The 23,040-nt window shown below is 37.9% G+C and overlaps 1 protein-coding gene across 7 annotated transcripts in view; it reads right to left on the bottom strand.

Annotated features, from left to right (window-relative positions):
- Positions 1 to 23,040, bottom strand: part of ahi1 (Abelson helper integration site 1) — a 279,823-nt gene that overhangs the window by 215,853 nt on the left and 40,930 nt on the right. For all 7 annotated transcript variants that reach the window (XR_006311028.1, XM_043686158.1, XM_043686143.1 and 4 more), the window contains 4 exons: positions 18,044 to 18,127; positions 13,285 to 13,406; positions 10,708 to 11,246; positions 3,983 to 4,155 (listed from right to left, as the gene is read on the bottom strand). Coding sequence is in view for 6 of the 7 variants with exons in the window: in XM_043686158.1 (XP_043542093.1) it covers positions 3,983 to 4,155; positions 10,708 to 11,246; positions 13,285 to 13,406; positions 18,044 to 18,053 (844 nt within the window). In the remaining variant the exon portion in view is untranslated. The remainder of the gene's footprint in view (positions 1 to 3,982; positions 4,156 to 10,707; positions 11,247 to 13,284; positions 13,407 to 18,043; positions 18,128 to 23,040) is intronic.

Genomic DNA, 23,040 nt, shown 5'->3' with positions numbered 1-23,040 from the left:
TGGCCATCCCTAGTTGCCCTCCAGAAGTATAGTGGTGAGCAGCCTCCTTGTCCTGCAGTAGTCCATGTAGGTAGACCCATAATGCCGTTAGCAAGGGAATTCCAAATGTTTAAGCCAAGGACACTAAAGGAATGATGATATAATTCCCCAAGTCAGAATGATTAGTCACTTGAAGGGAACTTGCAGGTGGTGGTGTACCCATGAATCTATTGCCCTAGTCCTTCTAGATGGAAGCAGATTTGGAAGGATGTGAATGTTTGTGCATGTGGTCCCAAGCAAGTGTGTTGTGAGGGTCAATAGCCTTACTTTCAGCATCAAGTGCTTCTAATCACATTTTGATGTCATGTAGAGTGAACTCCATTGGCTGAAGGTTGGCACTTGGGATGCTGAGGACCTCTGGAGGAGATGGCTCATCCACACAGCACTTTTCTTTAAAGACTGGTCATAGAGTCATAGAAATGTACAGCATGGAAACAGACCTTTTGGTTCTTTGAATACTTCAGCCATATCTTTTGCATTGATATGCTGGGATCTGCATTCACTGAAGATGGGGATATTTGTGGAGTTTCCTCCTCCAGCGAGATGTTTAATTGGCTATTATCATTCATGACTGGACGAATCAGGGCTGCAGATTTTGGATCTGATCTTTGTGGGATTGTTTAGCTTTATCCATCACTTGCTGCTCATGTTGTTTGTTACATAAGTGGCTTCGGGTTGACATTTCATTTTTAGGTATGCCTGGTGCTGCTCTTGGCATAGCTGCCTGCACTCTTCATTGAACCAGGGTTGATTGCCTGATTGGTCGTAATGCCAGGCCATGAGGTTATAGATTGCATTGGAGTCTAATTCTGCTGCTGATGGCCTACCAGGCCTCATGGATGCTTAGTTTTGAGTTGTTAGATCTGTTTGAAGTCTGTCCAAATTAGAACAGTGATAATGTCACACAACACGATGTAAGGCATTCTCAATAAGCACATGGGACATCGTCGACATAACAACTATGTGATGATCAGAAACTGATGTTATGGACTAGGCCAGAGCACTTAAAAACATTCTTAAGCAGGCAGCCCCAGACCATAACTTTGCAATTTGTTTTGGTAAGTGTACAGTGAAAATTACCTGGAGAATGATAGCTAGGTTGATTATGAGATTTTAAAACAGACAAAAATTTATTCACAAAATAACACAAAGAACAGAATAAAGAACCCCTACAGAACTCAGCTTATCCAAGTAGTCTTAATTATGCTGTTCCGAATATACACAACAGTCCAAATAAGCAAACTCCCTTTAAAAACCTAGTGTACAAGATGATTAGGGGGTTAGATAGGGTTGACAGTGTGAACCTTTTCCCGCGTATGGAGTCGGGTATTACAAGGGGGCATAGCTTTAAATTAAGGGGGGGTAGATATAGGACTGAAGTTAGGGGTAGGTTCTTCACTCAGCGAGTCGTAAGTTCATGGAATGCCCTGCCAGTAGCAGTGGTGGACTCTCCCTCTTTATGGGCATTTAAGCGGGCATTGGATAGGTATATGGAGGATAGTGGTTTAGTATAGGTTAGGTGGGCTTGGATCGGCGCAACATCGAGGGCCAAAGGGCCTGTACTGCGCTGTATTCTTCTATGTTCTATAAATGGAACCCATGCTTACAGGTTGAAGTTGAAGGGCAGAAAAGAGAGAGGGAGCTTTCACACAGCTCCCTGTTGAACTTCCAAACAGTTCAAGACTGAACTAAAACTGCTCAGCTAGACAGCTAACCACTCATCTTTCATTTTACAGGTCGCTTCTAAAACATGATCACTTTGGCTGAAGTCTCATCTGTTTAGATATAAACAAAAGACCTCTCAAAATCCTTTTCATCTCTGTACCAAACCAGACTGATCGGAGCCAGGCCCAGTTTATTATCCTTCTGAAAAAAATCAAGGACAGAGACTCCTTGAGCCAAGGCACAGCTTTTAGAAAAAAGGGACTAGCTTTGTGACACTGAAGGAACCCCATGGTGAGGGTTTGAACTTACAGATTTCTGCCAATTAGCTTTCTGGACTTCTGAATTACTAGTCCAGTAGCATAACCAATAAGCGACCCTATCAGGGAGAATTATTCTACACAATATGAAACAGTGCATTGTGTTGTGTGGTACAGTCACCGTTCTAAATTGGACAGACTTCAAACAGATCTAGCAGCTCAGGGCTGAGCATCTATGAGGTCCTGTGTTCATCAGGAGCAGCAGTAGAATTAGACCCCTACACAATTTGCAATGTTCAATGTGTAGGTTTTATAGGGAATTTGGAGCTGCCAAATGTACATGTTCAAAACTAAAAATCATTTTTGAAATTATTTTACACAAAAACCTAAAAGACAAGTGTAAGAGTTGGCCAAAGCTTTGTCATAGTGCATTAAGTCACTTTCCAAATCATATTTCACATTAAAAGCAAAGAAAATAGAGCATGACCTAAAATAACAAGATATTTTCATTCTGACTTTGGCAATCACTTCATTCAGTTTTCCTACCATCAAGCAAATGATTCTAAAATGAGGAAATGCCTCTTACTTTTGAGTGGTTTTAACTTGTATTGCTAGAAAGCAAAATTAGTTGCGATGTGAAATAGGTGGCCAATTTAAAATTGTCCCATGAATGAACACATTTAAAAAAAATACTCTCCCATGAATGTGAATACAAAAAAGGAACAATAATTTTGGGAACTGGAATCTTTTCCCAAAGACAGATTTGGAAGCTTTTGTTTTGATAATTTCCCAACCTTTTATGTTACTTACACGTTTAATTGAAATATAAATACTAATTGGGCTGGAGGCAATTTCAGGCACATAATTAGTGGTACCAAGCCTCTTCAGGGAGCACAGGCTGCCAGAGGAAGAGTGGTAAATGTAGATGACAGACATGATTTGGTCCAATGCACGCTGCCTGAACCTAAATAAAGAAAGTAGGGCTAGCAGCAGCAACTGAAAATACATTAACATATGGCTGATGCAAGATCCATCACCTAAAGATAGTTTCTATCAAACGTAAATAAATTTTTAGGTCTATCGACGTTAAACTGATACCTGTGTACTAACATACAACAGACTGTTTTATGTTCATTAACAGGGAGAAGATGGGATATTTCTATTATCTATTTAGCTTGTCTATTAACAAGCTCCCTAATGACAAGTTAATTGGAAGTAAGAAGGCTTCCTGTTTCTGACTCCTGCTTTTTTTTAAGAAATGTTGAATGAAGTGGAAGGATTGGGATCCAGAAGTGCTTCCTGAAACACAATTCTTAAATCACATCCACAACCAACTCCACTGGGAATTAAAAATCATGCCCAAAGTGTTAGCACCAAACATTCCTAGATTGGCACCACCTAAGTATCTACAAAATAAAGTTTCTTCTACATTGAACATTATCTCTTAATCCCATGCATAGCAGTGTGTACTGTAGCACTTCTATTTTACATACCACCATTCCTGTAACCTTTCCACTTCCAAACCAGTCAAAGCGATTTTCAGAAAGCAAGAGCAATTCCGAATTTAGTAGCCTGACACTAACTGATAAAGAGTCATCTAGACTTGAAACATTAGCTTGTTCTCTCTCTCTCTCCAATCAATGCTGTATGACCTGCTGTGATCTCCAGCATTTCTTGTTTTCAGTACAGTAATTTACTCCTGCTAAGTGAAAAGATATGTTTATGTTCTGGACTATTGGGAGCTGAGATGACACTAATCCAACTTACAGTATATTCAATACCAGAAGATATTGCTCAGTCAATAAATTTGGGCTAAATTTTTCCATATAAAAGAAATAATTTAGTTTAAACTTTATAAAATTATACCAACTTTTTTCAAACATAAAATATTATCAATTTTTTCACCATATCTTTACTAAAATACCTTTTAATGAGATATCAACATATATACTTATTCAAAAATATTGCTGCACCAAGTTCTATAACGCACTTTTAAAACTATTCACTTGAAATTTGCATACCTTTTTTCATTTTCTTGGTCTTCTTTCTTTTTGGTCTTTGTTTTTTCTTCTCTTGCTTACGTCTCACTTTTTCATCATTGTTTATCTCTTCTACCTCAGAACTCAATTTTCTGTGAGGGATGTTCTTTTCTTTACCATCAATTTCATCCTGTAGCTCTGAAATGTGCATTTCACTTGGGCAAAAGGGGACAAAAATTCATTTTAAAACTAATTAATGACCCATTTTGAAAATACACATCTTTTCAATCAAATACAATCATTTGATCATACAATCAAATTTCTAAATTGAGTTCTCAAGTGCATGTTCATTTACTTTCTCTGTTACATGAGTCCTCTGTTGTGTAAGGGGTTCAGGGCCCTGCACGGAGCCACATCTCACTGAGTATAAATAACACACAGTGGGCTGAGTCAGACCAGGCTTCAACATGGACATGAACACACAAAGTTAAATGAGTCCTTACCTAATGTACCAATAAATCAGAGACTGATCAGTAATACCATTATTCTAAATATAGCAATATTTAATATTAATGTGTAATAAATAATGTTACTTTTAAGTTTAAGCCTGAACATAGTTCTTGATTTTGCCTTCTCCTTGACCAGTCTGTCTTAAACCCAAACTCAAGCATGGCATCAAAGTGCTCGACTAATGACCCTCTTCAGTGGAATGCAGAATGATTAGCCATTTCCATTGTGTATTTGTAAATCAAGTGATGCTTGTACGAACACTTGAGTCTTTTGTCTGGAAGATGAAAAGCAAAGAAAGTTTGCAATTTCTTTAAAAGGGGTGTGGAATCTGTAACAACTTTTAAGAATGATTAAAAAGGACAGATCAGTCGGCAAGTTGACTTGTTTTGGTCAAGACATTGTGATGGACAAAGTAGAAAAATTTGCTTAATTAATCTGCACTCAGCCAAGAGGCTTGATCTTTTATAATGGGCTTACCACGACCAGAGATATGACCAATTGTATTTAAATAACTATCTAACTGTATATATGGATAAATGCTTAAAACATTGTAAACCACCCACAAAGATGCCTATTAAAAGCAGCATTGGACCTGGCATTAATCTTCCAGAAAATCTCTCCAAATTCAATGTTAGCCAATCAATTCCTAGGTACCTAGCCGATGGACCTGGAATGCTCATTAATATGCTATAATTTTCTACAAAGATAATCAGGTAATAGAGAAACCCTGACACAATAGAATTTTATGTTATATTCATTTTACAGGAGGTGTTTGTGACTTTCAACTTAGTAAGTGGAATGGATCATAGACATCTGGCAATCTACAATGCAAACTTTCATCTGGAGAACAACTGCTTCTCCTCTCCACCTCATCACCATACCCAAGAATTGTTCAGATGATTCCCACATATTGAACCCAACTGCTTTTTAAAAATATGTTTCTGAAACAGTAGACAATTTAGGGGTCAGCCACAATCCATACATAATCTACTGAATATCGACATTGCAAGATACCCCTAACTCTGGACCACAAACACAAAGCCTCTCGCCTGCTCTGTAAAGCAAACTTTCTTTTCATCAACACAATGAAGAAGCTGTTGCATTTTGGCAAAATTTTAATCATAAAACCTTTGAAGACATTTTTATAGAGAAGAAAGTGCATCCAACTCAACATCTGTCAAGTCAATTAACTATCTTGACAAAGGACTTCCAGATTACTAACATCAACTTTGGACTTTTCGATTCCAACTTTAAAAAAATGGACAATCCTCTGTGCTTTTCATTTCAACTTAATATGTTACTAACTGAATAATCTCTTCACCTTTTCTGATTTTATATCTCCATGTATGTTTGTGTATGTTGCAAAGCAATCTCTCAATGTGTTAGTGTGTGTGACATAAACTTTACTTCTGGTTGTTAACTTTACCATGGTGCTGTGGTTCTTGGAAGGCAGAACCCACAACAGAGGGAATTAGGGAAATGTGCTCTCTTGTAAAACAAAAGGAACAATCTGCTTGCAGACAAATCATGAGAATAATCATGAGAATAAGAGAAAGCTAGATTTCCTTTAGCTGGAGATGGCCATTGCCTGGCATGTTCATGACATACATGTTACCAATTAGCAGCTCAAGCCCAGAGGTTGTCCAGGTCTTGCTGCATATCGACATGGGTTGCTTCAGTAGTTAAGCAATAATAAAAGCAAAGTGCTAGAGAAACCCAACAGGTCTGACAGCATCTGTGGAGATTACAAGACAGAGTTAACATTTTGTGTCCAAGTAGGACTCTTCTTCAGAAATGAAAGGAACTGGAAAATGGTACTTTTTTATGCTGTTGACAGGGGGCAGAAAGAAAGAGGAACAGATTATGGGGGGTGTCAAGAGCAAAAGACAGAGGGAGTTATAATCGTGATAAAGGAAAGAGAGAGTTGGAAAATGTGAAAAGGACAGAGTGGGTCCAATCTGATGGCAACAAAAGTAACAGGACACAAATATAACATAGTCAGAGAAAAGCAGAAGATGAAAGAAATATTGGAAGACAGAGGTCAAAATTTGAATCTATGGAACTCAACATAGAGTCCTACAAGATATAAACCAACTTGCTCCCATGCTAATATTTACATTTTACCTACTACAGTGTTCCAATGAAGTTCAACACAAGGTGAAGGAAAATATTCTGCTTAGGCTTTCCTGTTCCCTTTCATTTCCTGATCTACAGCTATTTCTGGGATTACTTGTATCCTTTATTATGCAGATACAAAACACCTGTTGATTTATCCTGTCTTCTCATTCTCCATTAATTCCAGAAAACCACTTTCTGAAGGACCAATGTTCACATTGATAATTCCATCTTAAATATCTACAGAAGCTCTTATTCTATACACTTTGGGGTTTAGAAGAATGAGAGGAGATTTAATTGAGGTATATAAGATGGTGAAGAGGATTGACAAAATAGATATAGAAAGGATCTAGGTCACTGATTTAAGATAAGGGGTAGTAGTTTTAAAACAGAGATGAGGAGAAATTGCTCTGAAAAGATTGTGAATCTAGGAAATTCACTACCCCAGAACTTGGACATGCCAGGACATTGAGTAAATTTAAGGGAGAAATAGACAGTTAAATTAGTAACATGTTGAAGGCTGATGGAAAGCGGAGTTGAGGCCAACATGAGATAAGTCTTGATTGGATCAAATGGCAGAGCAGGCTTGAAGTGCTGAATTGCTTACTCCTGCTCTTAGTTCTTACGTTATGTTGTCTAGCTTACCGCTAATCATTGCCACAGCGTATGCTTTTTCTTTCAAACTGACGCTATTCTCAACTTTCCTAGTTAACCATGATTGACTTATCCCACCTATACCATCCTTCTTTCTCACTCAGAGGTTTCTTTGTTGTGAGCCATGAACCATTTTCTTAAACATCCACCGCTGTTCCTCAGCTACCTTGCTGCTCAACCCCTTTCCCAGTCCACTCTAGCTCGTTCTGCGCTTATTTCTTGTTATTTACACTGATTTAAGCTTAATACAGATGTTTATAACCTAAGTTCCTCCATTCCATTTTGAAACCTAAATTCTACTATATTATGGTCACTGTTTCCTAGTGAATCTTTCCTTCTGACATCATATTAAACCTGCTTTATTACACATCACCTGAACCAAAACAGTCTGATCCCTTGGTGGATCCAGAACAGATTGTTCCAGGATATAGTTCCAAACATAAATGAACCTGACCATCCCAATCTGCAAGATTAAAGAAATTCATGATTGATATATTGCTTTTTTTAAAAACATGCCCTCACTGTCTCCCGATTTATTCTCAATTTGAACGAATTGTTAGGGGGCATACAGCCTACTCCTACCAGTAGTATTCTCCCTCTTGTTATTTCTCATCACCTTATGATTTCTACATTCTCTGATCCAGAATCACTTCTTGCTATCGCACTTATTCCAACCCTTATTAACAACTGTATCCCACTATTTTTCCTTTCTACCTATCCATAAAAAAAGCCAAACACCCTGAATATGAGTTTTCAGCTTCGACCTCCATGTAATCCTGCCTCTGTAATGGCTATGAGATCATACCCATTTACCTGGATTTAGGACATTAATTCATTTATGTTGCTTCAAATACTGAGCACATTCAGGTAAAGAGGCATTAAGTTTGCCTTACCACTTTTTCCCTCTTTGACAGTATTTACTGCTGTATTTCTGTACTGGCACACTTTTTTCCTTCCTGTCTTACACTTGAACAATGTATGCCTTGAATTTATTTATCCTATGCCAGTTTACTCTAAACTCAGGTAATAATCAGATTACTACCTTGGAGGTAATTTGCTATTTTAATTGCTCGTGCACCAGTCTAACTTCATTGACTGGCACCCAACATCCTTATGAACATCCACACTTGTAATGCATCATCATTTACATAATAATCTGCCTTTCTATTTTTCACACCGAATTGTATTGATTCACATTTATCAATGTTATATTACATCTGACGTGTTCACACACATGACTTATCCAGATTGCTCTGAAGCCTCCTTGTATTCTCCTCACAACCCCACCCTGTTTTGTGGTGTCAGCAAACTTGGAAATACTACATTTCATTCCCTCATTCAAGTAATTTATATATGTATCATGAGTAGTTGGAGCCGAAAACTGATTTCTGCAGTGCACCACTGGTCATCGCCTATAATAGACCCAAGAGACCGCAGGAAAAGCGCCATTAATTCCACTTTGTTTCCAGACTGTCAACCAATTCTCAATCCGTATTACTTAATTTATTTTTTCCCACTGGCTTCTCATGTGGAACCTTATCAAAAGCTTTCTTAAAATCGAAATGCATCACATCCAACTGCTCTCTGTTATCTATTATATTAGTTACATTCTCAAAAACCTCCTGTCGATTAGTTCAGCAGAACTTCCCTTTCATAAACCCATAATGATTTTATCCAATACTGTTAGTGCTTTCCCAGTGTTCTGCTGTCACATCTTTTCTAACAGTCTCCAGCACTTTACTCACGACTGATGTGTGGTCTATAATTCAGTTTTTTACTCTTCCTCCTTTATTAAATAGTGGAGTTACACTTGCTATCCTCCAGTCTGTAAGAATTGCTCCAGAGTGATTAGAGTTTTGGAAGATGATCACCAATTCATTGAATATTTCCAGGATCACTTACTTTAGTACGCTGGGATGCAGATTATCAGGCCTTTGGAATTTGTTAGCCTTTAACTCCATTAAATCCCCTCGAACTTTTATTACTAACACTGATTTTCATCAATTCTCCCTCTCACTAAACAATCGTATATGCATCAAATCTTCAATTCAGTATTATATTTTCAATCTTAAGCAGATAACTACCTTTTCCTCCGTAGTGAACTAAGAACTAATTCTAAAGGATAGAAAAGTTGGAAAAAGCAAGCAAGCACCTCCTTTCCCTCCTCCCCTAACTCTATTATTCGCACAACTCTCAGCACTGTTCAAAATTCACTTTGCAATGCCTCTATCATTATGCTCTGAATCTAAAGAGTTCGCTCAGGTGCAGAAAAAGAATGTAAGCCAGTTTCCTTAATTAATTAATTTCTGCTATTCTCAACTAAACAGCTTTTACTTAAGCATTTGCTTAAGCCAGGATAATTTTTATTTTTAATTTCTAAATGGGGTGGCATAGTAGCTCAGTGGTTAGCACTACTGCTTCACAACACCAGGGTCCCAGGTTCGATTCCAGCCTCAGGCGACTGTCTGTGTGGAGTTTGCACATTCTCCCGGTGATTGCGTGGATTTCCTCCGGGTGCTCCGATTTCTTCCCACAGTCCAAAGATGTGCAGGTCAGGTAAATTGGCCATGCTAAATTGCCCATAGTGTTAGGAGCATTAGACAGAGGGAAATGGGTCTGGGTGGGTTACTCTTCGGAGGGTCGGTATGGACTGGTTGGGCCGAAGGGCCTGTTTCCATACTGTAGAGAATCTAATCTAAAATTTAGATTTAAGCAGCAAGTGACAGTTAAATATTATATGTAAATTATGAACAAATTATACCTTTCGAAAGAGATTAAAAACTCAATCTAGTCTACTGTATTCGCTGCTCACAATGTGATCTCCTCCAAATTGAAGAGTCAAAGTGCAGACTGATCAGCAAACATAGTAGACGAGATTGAGTGAAGTACTGGTAAGTCACTACTTCACTTGGAAGGTGTGTTTGGAGCCATGGATAGTGAGGAGGGAAGAAGTAAATGGGTAAGTATTACACCTTCTGTGATTGCATGGAAAGGTGCCATAGGAGTGTGGGGAAACGGGAGTTGAGGAGGAATGGACCAAGGTATCCCAGAGGGAATAGTCCTTGTGGAAGTACAAGGATTCTGAATGCCGTGGGCTTGTTGGTCATTAATCTTTGTGCTCCCATTAAAGAGCTTGTGTGCCAGAAGTACATATTGGAGTTTCTGGTGCAACCTGTCCGAACATGTGCACTGAAACGGATGGTAGGCATTTTGATCATGCGTTTCTAGCAACCAAACTCAAAATTACTCCAGGGCACATCAGCATTGCATTCTCAGATTTTGAGTTTCTTAGATGGGAAAAACAAGTGAATAGCAGACTCCCATAAAACCTCCTATTTAAGCTTTATGTTCATACATTGTTTCTTTATGAGACTTATGGAACTGCATTCTATAAATTCAAGAATTCTATGGCACAGATTGTAAGAAAATTTTATTAGCATATAAGTTGTAGAAAAGTATATTGTGACAAAATATGTTCTTATTCTTACCTCGTTTCCCCCTCCACTGACATTGGCTCTTTCAGTGTTTTCATCTTATCCAGTTTCTTGGCTAATTTTGAAGACATGCGTGAAATTTTTTTAATTGACTGTTCCTTAACTTTCTTGGCTTTATTTCTGACACCTCCTGTATCTTTGGTAGCAATAGCCTGCTGGTAAGCTTGGATTAGGGAATCTACATCCTCTCCCATATCATTCTTTTTCACAATTTCAGTCTGGTATTCCTCTCCAAAGGCACTTTTTGACCTTTTTTCGCTGGATTTTGGCAGGATCGATACAGAGTCTGGTCGAGGGGCCTCCTCGACAAAAGAATGTTCACTTGCTTTTTTCTTCTTCTTCTTGGTTTTGGCTGGGGTTTCATCTTCAAAGAGCTCATCATTGTTAATTTTTTCAGCCACAGAGGTCCTGTCATTCAATTTGTTTTTTGAGAAGCGGGGACTTTGCTCCTCTGGGTTATAAGTGTTATTTAGAATAGTTTCATCGTCTTCATTATCCTTCTGTAGACTAAGTTTATTCTTCAATTTTTCAAGCTAGACAAAATTTAAAGAATAATATATCAGGATCATAAACAGCAGTGCTAAAGACCACTGGATTCAGCCAAGTAGCCTCACAGTTTAAAAACACACACACTGGAGTTCAGAATGAGAGGCGCTTTCAATGAAACAAACAAAATTCTGAGGTAAATTGACAGGGTAGGTCCAGAAAGATAGTTTCCTCTTGAGGGAGAGTGGAGGACCAGAGGATAAAATCTCGGAATAAGTGGAATGCCATTTATGACAGAGATGAGTAGTGGATTTCTTTACTACAGAGGGCAGCATAGGTTAGGTTGTTAAATATATTCTAGGCAGAAATAGACTGATTTTCAATCAATAAGAGAACCAAGAGTTTTGTGTAAAAGGTAAGAAGTGCAGTTGAGGATGATCAGATCAGCCATGATCTCATTGAATGGCAGAGCGGTCTCAACAGGCTGAATGGCCTACTTTTGCTCCTAGTCTTTCGTCTTCACTACACCTTCAATGAATGCTTACTTGTAATTATGCAACATTGTGGTATTAAAGGTCTCATCCTTGTTTTCAAATCCTTCTAAAGCTCAGTCCCTCTATTTTTGTAATCTCTTTCACATCCACAAATCTCAGATGGCTATACTCCTAATTCTGGCCTCCTCTGCATTCCCAACTTTAATTAATGCATTCTTTATGGCTTTTGGCTGCCTTTTCCCCTGAGATCTGGAATATTCTGTCTATACCTCTGCATTGCTTCTTTAGTCATCTGATCAAAGCTTCCAATAACTCAGTCATCCTTTCCATGAGTTAAAAAGTTGCTTGATTTGTTGGAATGTTGGATTTGATAATCAATCTCATTCTTAAGTGGTAAATTATTCAAGCATTTAAAATATAATTTTTTAAAGTTGTCTTGCTATTCTTTACTGTCTCTTTCTTTCTTCTAAATGAACTTTTTCTCTATTTGAAACTAATTCGTCTTAATTTATTCTCAGTCATCCTGTTTTTGTCTCTAGTTTTAACTTTCGTGGCTTCAAGAGACAGACTGTTGGTCCTGTCTTTCACCTACTCTTCCTTAACAAATGTGTGGTACGAAAACATTTGAGCTGAAGGATAAGGTTTAAAAAGTGAAATTAACACTCATGAATGCCACCAGATGCCTTGTTTTGTATATTCTGGAATATTAATTCTTTGTACAAAATGCTAATATTTAAACCTTCATTTGCACTGAAGTTTTAAGAATGTAAGTTAAATTTTAAGGTAACAAGTGGATATTCAGGATTCAACACATTGTTATCAACGCACATATTATGTTCAAAAATGAAGACTTAGTTAAGTTTTTTAAAGAAATCCAATTTCCATTATACCTTTGTTAGAAACTTTGTCATTGGTCACTTTTAATGCTGAATTAACCTTTTCCTCATAACTATACCTTAACATTGTTTTATAGAGGGCTGACTGAAGGTGATTAGATTGCAAACATCACAGGCAAGGTTTTCCCAGGATACTTAAGATGCTAACAATCCCCCAAAGTGGCTAAAGTAGGGTCCTGAGGTGAAACCGTGGTTTAGCCCAAATTTATAGTGGTCACTATTTTGTAAAGAAGTAATCACTGGGAACCCTTTATAATAAATTATCCAAAGTTGTATGTTTACCACAGACTTATTGATACAGAACTCATTTTATGCCCATTTTCAAAATAATCCCTCAATAAATTGAAAGTTGATCAAAAAATATCTTCCATGCCAAAATCAGAAATCCTCAATTTTGATGCAATTTTAGCAGTTTCAATGACAAAGGAATGAGTATGTTAAGGGAAGACCAACAATAGCCTTGCCATAATGATCTCATATTATACAATAAAATGGCAATCTTTTATCTCATAACACTGAGTACATCATTTGCTTAATATTTTTCAATATGATTGAGCTCCAGCCTTTAGTCGCCTCTATTTTTCTAACAGAATTGATGTGCAGATGCCATTCAAACACTGCACCAAACAAGCAACAAAGACCTATGAATAAAGACTTAAAAGAATGATATGTTGTCGTTCATAATCTATACTCACCACAATATTTTCTTGGGGAGGTATGTTCTTTTTTGATTTCTTTTTCCCAACAGTTAAACCAGAGTAGTTTTTTAACACTTCTTCAAACTGAGCCTTCGTCTTTGCCCGGGCTTCACTTTCTCCTATAAACCGTAACGGTCAAAACTGACTATAAATTCAGCAATCACCCAAAGGCAAATTTAGGATATATAAAATGGTATTCATTTTACATTTTCTGTGATTCATATGACATTTATTCAGATTGCAAAAGTAAACAGGAGGCAAGCAAGGACAATTTTGCAATCTTCAGTGAATATTGTGGGCGGCACGGTGGCACAGTGGTTAGCACTGCTGCCTCGCAGTGCCAGAGACCCGGGTTCAATTCCCGACTCAGGCAACTGACTGTGTGGAGTTTGCACGTTCTCCCCGTGTCTGCGTGGGTTTCCTCCGGGTGCTCCGGTTTCCTCCCACAGTCCAAAGATGTGCAGGTTAGGTGAATTGGCCATACTAAATTGCCCGCAGTGTTAGGTAAGGGGTAAATGTAGGGGTATGGGTGGGTTTCGCTTCGGCGGGTCGGTGTGGACTTGTTGGGCCGAAGGGCCTGTTTCCACACTGTAATCTAATCTAATCTAATCTAATATAGCAAAGATTTTTACATCTTAAAAATAATAAGGTCAACATGCTTTGAAGAATGTACTACAGCAAACAAATGACAAGATCACAATGTCCACTGAGGAAACGGGAAAAAAAAGGAGTCATTCAAGTAAGTTGTCAAAAGGATCAATGCCAAATTAAAGTTAATTCAGTTAATATAGTTAAATAAAAAAGTTATAATCTTAGAACTGGGTTCTCTGTGAAACTGCAAGTTGCCATAACATAGTAATCAAGATTTTAAAAATAATTTTGTTTCATTGTTATTAACAATTATTTATCTTTTGAATTTCTTTTGCATCAGTTTTATGTTGGCCTCATTATCCTATCACTATAATAAACTATCTTCCATTGACTTCAGTTATATCGCAGCTAACTTCCGTTAACAAAATAAACATAAATATTGATTTAAATACTGGTCAAAATCGTGCGCAGGGATCAATCATAATGTCCAAGTAGTTCTATTAAAAGAGAAAGTGGGAAGGGATGATAAATCAATGATGAGAAGTAGTGCTGACATGGTATACACAGTACACTGATCACTAGCCTTTCATATTTTAAAAACTAGACCATAGGAGTAAAAGTATCTCTCTTATTCATTGGCAGACTGGGCCTTACTAAAAATGATCCAGAAGCAATTGAGTAGGGAAATCCGTAATGTCTTTAGACTGTTTATGTTCTTTTGAAAAGTTTGCATCAATTGTAAAGACTCAATTAATAAGAAGAAATACTAGTCCATATGACTTGACCCTTGACTTGGAAACAGTACCAACAGGAATAAAGTGAAGGTAAATCTATTTGACTGCACAGTTTTCAGTTTGCTTTTGCCAGAGCTGATCAGACTGTTTATATGATTTATTAAAAGGGTTGAATAAAATAGTCTCTGGGAATTTAGGTGGTTGTGACCCTAGCACATAATGTCCTACAGAATTATGATGCGGAGGTGCCAGTGTTGGACTGGGGTAGATAAAGTTAAAAATCACACAACACCAGGTTATAGTCCAACAGGTTTATTTGGAAGTACAAGCTTTCAGAGTGCTGCTCCTTCGTCAGGTAGCTAGTGGGGCAGGATCACAGGACACAGAATTTATAGTAAAAGGTCAAAGTGTCATATAACTGATGCGATGTATTGAACAAAGTTAGATTGCTATTCAGTTTTTCATCACTTAGAATGGATTGCAGCTTTCAATTAATTCATATGTAAATCCAAGAACTTCTTTCAAGTCACATTCCCAAGAAAACTTAAGGTTTTTAAAACAAAGGTGACATCTCGGCTCAGACAATGCATTAAAAGTGAGAGGTTAGAGTCTATCTGTATTCTAACCTTGAATCGAAATTATGTCATTCAAGTGATGACAGACTCCAAACAGCTTGGTTGGAATATAACTCCCAATTAATTCAAGGATAAATCAGGACCTCGAAAAAACATGTAAGAAAGGCACCATTACAATAACCATGGGGAATTGCATTATGCAAGTGGACTGAGAAAGTCAGGTTGCTAACAGATGGTTTTTTTGGATCAGCTTGTAGTACAGCCCAGTAGATGACAGGCAGTTCTGGATTTACAATGTATAATGAGGCAGAATTGATTAAGGAGCTTAAGTGAAGGAACTCCGAGAGGGCAGTAACCATTATATGATAGAATTCATCCTGCAGTTTGAGAGGGAGAAGCTGGAATCAGATGTAAAAGCTTTACAACTGAATGAAGTATCTGCAAATACAGGAGGGAGAAGCTGGCCAGAGATGATTGGAAGGGGAGCCTAGCAGGGAAGACAGTGGAGCAGCAATAATAGGAGATTCCTAGCAATTTGGGAGATATAGCAGAAATTCATCCCAAGGAAGAAGCAACATGCTAAGGGGAGGATGAGGTAATCATGGCTGTCAAGGGAAGTCAGGAACAGCACAAAAGCAAAGGAAAAAGTAAACAATATGCTGAAGATTAGTGGGCAGCCAGAGAATTGGTTGCCTTTGAAAACCAGCAGCGGATAACTAAAAATAAGTAAGGGGGTGATAAGATGAAAATGAGATTAAGCTAGCTAGTAATATTAAAGAAGATTGCAAGAATTTATAAAATACCTAAAAGGTAAGAGACAAAGACAACATTGGGCATTGGATTGGAGACTAAGGTTGGAGAAGTAGTAGTGAGGAACAAACAAGGATTTGAATAGATCTGAATAGATACTTTGCATCAGCGTGCACAGTGGAAGACACCAGCAGCAAATTAGAACTTCAAAATAGTCAGGAGGCAGAAGTAAACACAGTGACCTTCACTAAGGAGAAGGTGTTGAGGAAGCTGAAAGATCTGAAAGTGGATAAATCACTTGAACCAGATAGACCACATCCAAGTTCTGAAGGAGATAGCTGAGGAGATATGGAAGAATTGATGACACTCTCTCAGGAATCACCGGAGTCAGGGATAGTCCCCCAGAGGCTTGAAAAATGTTACATTAGTAACACCTTGTTTATGAAGGGAGTGATGGGGAAGACAAGGAACTATTGGCCAGTTAGTCTGAACCTGTCATTGGTAAGATTTTACAGTCCATTATTAAGGATGAGATTGCAGTATAGTTGGAAGTGCATGGTAAAATGGGGTGCAGTCAGCATAGCTTCATCAAGGAGAGGTTACACTTGACAAATCTGTTAGAATTCTTTGGGGAGGTAAGAAGCATGTTAGACAAAGGAGCGCTAATGGATGCGGTCTATTTGGATTTCCAGAAAGCCTTTGACAAGGTGCCACACAGCACCCACAGGAGAGACAAGGACCCGCGGGCACAGTCTCAGAGCAAAGGGATGACCCTTGAGAACTGAGATAAGGAGGAATTTCTTCAGCTAGAGGGTTGTTAATCCATGGAACTCATTGCTGCACAGGGTTGTGGAGGCCAAGAAATTGAGTGATTTTATGATAGACAAAGATGGATTCTTTATCAGTAAGGGAATCAAGGGTTATGGGGAGACAGCAGGAGAATGGGGTTGAGAAGCATATCAGCCGTGATCAAATGGTGAAGCAGACTCGATGGCCGAATGGCCTAATTCTGCTCCTAAATCTTATAGAGTTACAGTAATAAAGTGAAAGATTCTATGTACAGGAGACTGAGTTAGAGCCTTTTAAAAATGTATATGGTAATGACCTGTTCATCTGAATAGTGCAGTTGCTTATGGTTGTGTTAGATATACTTTTATTATATTGATTACTTTTATTATATTGAAATCTACTCTTTTGTTTTAATGAAAATTTGCTTGTTCATTTTCATTGACTTTGATTCATGTTCACATACAAAACGTACTTTGAGAAATTTTGCTTTCTTTGTGCATTATTTGGTAAAGTTATTTATTTTGGGTTTATGGTTCCTCCACAGGGATTGCAATAAAAATGAGTGTGCGAAGTATCAACCCAGTTTGGCAGAAAACTTAAAGTTCAACAAAAAATAAGAAAGAGCCAGATGATGGTAATGCTCAAAATATAAAAAAGGTCAAACTAAAATTGAGGGGGCTCTTTTGAGATTGGGACAAAAATATGTAGTTATGCTATTTGATTTGACACTTATTAAAACTGCTCTTGAGTGCTGAAATGAGAAGTGTTACACTCAGCACTAACATCTTCCACCTTAAGGTGTGCACTCTGTAAAAGAATAAAAGCAAAATATTGCATATATTATAAATCTGAAGTAAGACAATGAGTACTGGAAAAGCTCAGTAGGTCCAGGAGTATTTGTGAAGAGAGAACGACAGTTAATATTTCAAGTAAAATCTGTTTCTTTTGGAACTGGTTCTAAACGGAAGGATTCCATAAAAGAATCATATTGAACTCAAAACATTAACTATTACTCTTCTCAGGTATTGTCAGACTTAAGTTTTTACAGCACTTTGCTTTTAACTCTGAAAAGGTTTTCAGCGAATGAGATCAATTCAATATCAAACAGTACTTTTGTCAAATAAAAAGCAAAACAAAACTGCAGATGTTGAACATGCAGGTGATCATAAACTTGCAGCATTTTCTGGGCTTCCACACCCTCCCATCCCAGGACCTGCATTCCAACCGAGAGGCTGATTAACCCTAGTATGTACTTCCAGCATTTTCCAATGTCTAGCATTCTCCTTTTATATCAAAATCAAGGAATGTATATCGTACCTGCTGGCATCTTTCTAAAGACTGTGTCTAGAGATCTTCCTGATTTGCAACATTCCCAGATAAAAACCTCAGGAGGGAGTCAACCTAAAAATTAATCAAAGACTAAAGTTAGGCATCAAAATGAATGGTTGTGCATGTGAGTAGAGAAGGGAGCAGAGGGGAAGGGTGGGAGAAGGAGCCTAGATTTTGTGCACCAACAGTATGCAATAAGGAAAATGTTCGCTCAAACTATTGCTGTGATAAGTCCATGTTGTCACAATAGCAATAACATTTTAAAGTTCCATGGACTAAAATGGTTTTAAATAAGAAAGATTAACTTAAAATAGTCAGAGCAAATAGTAGGCTGCAAGGATTAGACAAGGTTTGCATTCAAGAATATAAAATTATCTTAACTGAAATTCACACTTTTTATTCAAAAGCATTAAAATTATTCTATCCTGTCAGGTGTGAAAAATATCACTCACTTATTTTGATTTACAAAACAAAAAAAGGTGTGTTTGCTGGAAATCTGAAACGGAAACAGAAACAACTGGAGAAAGTCAGCATGTCAGGCAGCATTTGTGGAGAGAAAGCTGAGTTAATATTTTAGGACCAGTCACCCTTCTTGAGTTCTGAAGAAGGGTCTCTGGACCCAAAACATTATCTCTGCATTCTCTCCACAGATGCTGCCAAACCGGCTGAGTTTCTCCAGCAATTCCTGTTACTGGTTTCTTTTTTTTAGTGGGGGTATAACATATTTAAGTTTATGTTTAGTGGGATGTATAACATATTTAAGATGAAAGTCATCACCTGCAATTACCAAGTTTGGAAACAATTAACTCAGACATTGAAATACACAAGCCATTTATATTTCAGGGAGCTGCTTTTGACAAAGCTATTTGATTACCTGTCAGTAGATTAACTTCCATTAGGTAAATAAACATACAATAAACTGATTCTCATTAGCCAAAAATTAAAGAATTTTGAGACAAAACCGCCACCTGAACTGCATTAAGCCACAATCATGTAACTTCTACACAGACACTGATAGCTGCTTCTTTTCCACTTCCCAGGCATTCTCAGTGAATGGATTGGTATGTTAACATCCGCTTGCTCATCAAGGATCTATCTACGTCTGCCTGAGAAATATTCATACTTCCATTGCCTTTTGAAAGAGTTCCAAAAAATTCTCGTCTTTGTCTTAAGTGGGAGATCCCTTATTTTTGAACTATGATCCCTAGTGCTAGTTCTCCTACAAGAAGAAACATCATTTCCATATTCACCTTGTCTAAATCCCTCAAGATCTTATATGCTTCTTACTCTTCTAAACTCCACCAGATACAAGCATTGCCTGCCCAACCTATGCTCACAGACAACCTGCTCATTCGAGGTATTAGTTCGGACCATCTTCTCTGAATGGTTTCTAACATATTTACATCCATCTTTAAATAAAGAGTCCAAAATAGTACATCATACCCCATATATTGTCTCACCAATGTTCTGTATGACTGAACAAAGCCTTCCTATCTTTGTGTACAACTGCCCTTACAATAAACAGTAACATTCTATTATCTCTCCTGTATCTGCATACCAACCTTATACGATTCATGCACTAAGAATCATGTACCAGATCTCTCTAAAGCTCAGAACTCTACAATATTTCACATTTGGATAATCCTTTTGTTCTTATTCTTCCTGCTAAAATTGACAATTTCACAATTTACATTTTTGCCAGATTATTGCCACTCACTTAACCTATTCCGGACTGCAGCTTCGTTCTGTTCTCTTCAGAACATAGAACTTACTTCCCTACCTTGTTTCCCCATAAGCAAATGTAGGAACCTTTTCTTTGTCGCTTTCATTCATAATTTATAAACATTTAAAAAGTTGAAGTCTGATCCCTGTACCTGATTCATGACACCTTGCCAATTTGAAAATGACCCATTTATGCCTACTGCTTCCTCACAGTTAGCCAATCTTTTATCAATGCCAATCTATTACCCTTGACACAATCAGATTTTATTACTTGCAATAACCTTTGATGCGGCATGTAAATCTAAACCTAAGCCAGTACTTCCATTAGTTCCTTTTTACTCACAGCACGTACTACAACATACTTTGTTTTAACTGGCATCTTATAAAGTCATGGTACCGTATGGCATGGAGACAGGCCCTTTGGCTCAAACTGGTCCATGCCAACCAAAATGTCCATCCACGCTAATCCCATTTCCTTGCACTTGGCCCATATCCTTCTAATCTTTTCCTATTCACGCATTGTCCAAATGCCTTTTATATGTTGTTAATGCAACTGCCTCAACCACGTCCGCTGGCATCTCATTCTATACGCGTACCACCCTCTGTGTAGAAAAGTTGCCCCTCAGGTTCCCTTTCATTCTTTCCCCTGTAACCTCAAACTGATGTTCTCTTGTCCTCGATTCCCCAACCCTGAGAAAAAGACTGAATGCACTCACCCTGAGTGCCTCTGAACTGGCACTCTTGAAAAACCAGTAAAAATTAAATACCTGAAATAATGGAAGTTTACTGTATCATCAGGATCTCCACAGTGACTGAATAGCCAGTTGAGGTACAGGTGAGAAAGTTCTCTGCCAGCAAGTTTTATTTAAGGCAAAGTTGCGTTATTATTTAAGTGATTCATGCTGTAAATAAAGTATAACAGCAATGTGAACACTTCCTGCATTACGTTTCTATTACTTAGCATGTATTTTACATTGACTACGTGGACTTCTTGATCAACCGGAATAGGCCTCATGCCATTGTATGCTGGTCTCTAATAAGTTTGCTGTACTTCAAAAATAAACCTCAATTAGTTAAGCATGACTTTCCTTTCACAAAATCGTATTGATACTGCCTGATAAATTTGAATTTAATACCTGCCCAACTATTACATCTTTAGTCTTTGATTCCAAAATCTTCATTATAACAGATGGCAAGTTAATTGGGTTGACGTTTTCTGCTTTCTGTTTCTCTCCTTTTTTGAATAAGGAAATGCATTTGTTATTTTCAAATTTATTGGAAGCTTTCCCAAACCTAAAGACTTTGAAAATAACATAAATTATTTCACTCCATCAGAACATAGGGATATGTCAACCTGCAACTCCAACAATTTACTCAATACCACTGATTGTAATTTTCCTGACTTCCTCTCTGTCTTCCATTTCCTGATCAACAGCTACTTCTGGGATGTTTGTTGTATTTCCATAGTGAAGACCAATGAATAAAACATGTTCTATTCGTCTGTTACTGATTTCCTAGATCCACTTTCTGTAAGACCAACACCCACGATAATTCACAATTTTCTTTTTTAAACATCATAAGAAACACTTACCATCCATTTTTATACCTCTAGTAAGTTTTCTCCTGTATTCTAATATTCCCTCTTTTTAAAAAATTTGTTCTTAGAACGTAGATATTAGAACATACATTTATTTATTTAGTGCTGATCAATAATTGTCCTTGAGTGAGCAGTCCCCTTGAATTGCTGCAACCTTTGGCGTGTAGATACGTTCACAGTGCTGTAAGGAAGACTGTTCTAGGATTTTGACCTAGTGACAGAGAACAGCAATATAGTCCCAAGTCAAGATACAATGCAACTTGGAAGGCAACATACAGGTGTTAGCATTCCCATGCATCTGCAGAATTTGTCTTTTGAGATGGTAATGTTCATGAGCTTGGAAGGTGCTGTTCAGAGGTTCTTGGTAAGTTATTGCAGTGCACCTTGTAGACGATACACACTGTACCAATGTGCAGTGGTGAAGAAAGTGAATGTTGAAGCTGCTGGTTAGGCTACCTGGATTTTATCAAGCATCATGACTACTGATGGGGCTGCACCCATCTGAGAACATGGAGAGCACTCCATCACACTTGAGAATTGTAAATGGTGGACACAGTCGATAAAATGTGGAGCTGGAAAACGTACAGCAGGTCAAGTAGCATCAGAAGAGCAGGGGAATCAACATTTCGGGTCGGAACATTTCATCAGGACTGATGCAAGGTTCTGACCCGAAACATAGACTCTCCTGCTTCTCTGATGTTGCTGGACCTGCTGTGCTTCTTCCAGCTCCACACTTTATCAACTCTGACATTCTAGCATCTGCATTCCTAACTATCTCTAAGGTGGTGGACAGGCAATGGCGACAGAAGGTGATGAGCTACTCACTGCCGAATTCTGAACTTATGGCTTATTCCTCCAGTCACAGTATTTTTATGACTTTCAATCAACTTCAGATTAATGGCAACATACAAGATGTTAATGGGAGATTCAGAAATGGTACTGTTATTGAACATCAAGGGGTGATGATTATATTTTCTCTTGTTGGAAATGATCATTGCCTGGCACTTGCATGGTGTGATTGCTGCTGGCCACTTACCAGCCCAAATCTGGATGTTATCCAAATATTGCTGCATATGGACATTGAATGTTTCAAAGGAGTCACAAATGGTGCTGAACATTGTTTATGACTGTAGATATCAACAAATCACCAACTTATGATGGAGGGAGAGTCATTAAAGAAGTAGCGGAAGATGATTGTGATTAAGATATTAATTTCCTATGGAACTCCTGCAGTAATACCTTTGGACTGAGATGAGTAATCTCAAACAACCACAACCACCTTCCTTTGTGCTATATTTCTTAACAAATCCAAACCATCTCCCTCTGTCAAGAGCAACTGGCTTACAATACATAGCCAACACTTTTGCGCAGCCCACCTGAAATCCAAGTTACAGGTGTTTCCCCTATTCAAAAAATGAAAAAATATACTTCCTGATCTAAACTGAAAACCCAATGTTTAACTGTATACTAGGTTATGAAGATACTATGTTGGGCTTCATAGGGAGAGGATTCAAGTACAGGAGCAGGGATACATTTCTAAAATTGTACAAGATAAATCCAAAACTGGAGTCTTGTGTGCAGTTTGGTCTTCGTACCTGAGAATGGATGTTCTGGCTATGGAGGCAGTGTAACAAAGGTTGACTAGACAAACTCCTGATATAGCAGT

The sequence above is a fragment of the Chiloscyllium plagiosum genome, chromosome 3, assembly GCF_004010195.1.
Source record: "Chiloscyllium plagiosum isolate BGI_BamShark_2017 chromosome 3, ASM401019v2, whole genome shotgun sequence".
NCBI lineage: Eukaryota > Metazoa > Chordata > Chondrichthyes > Orectolobiformes > Hemiscylliidae > Chiloscyllium > Chiloscyllium plagiosum.
Note: the sequence above shows the minus strand (reverse complement) of the source record. Positions and strands in the feature narration are given on the sequence as shown.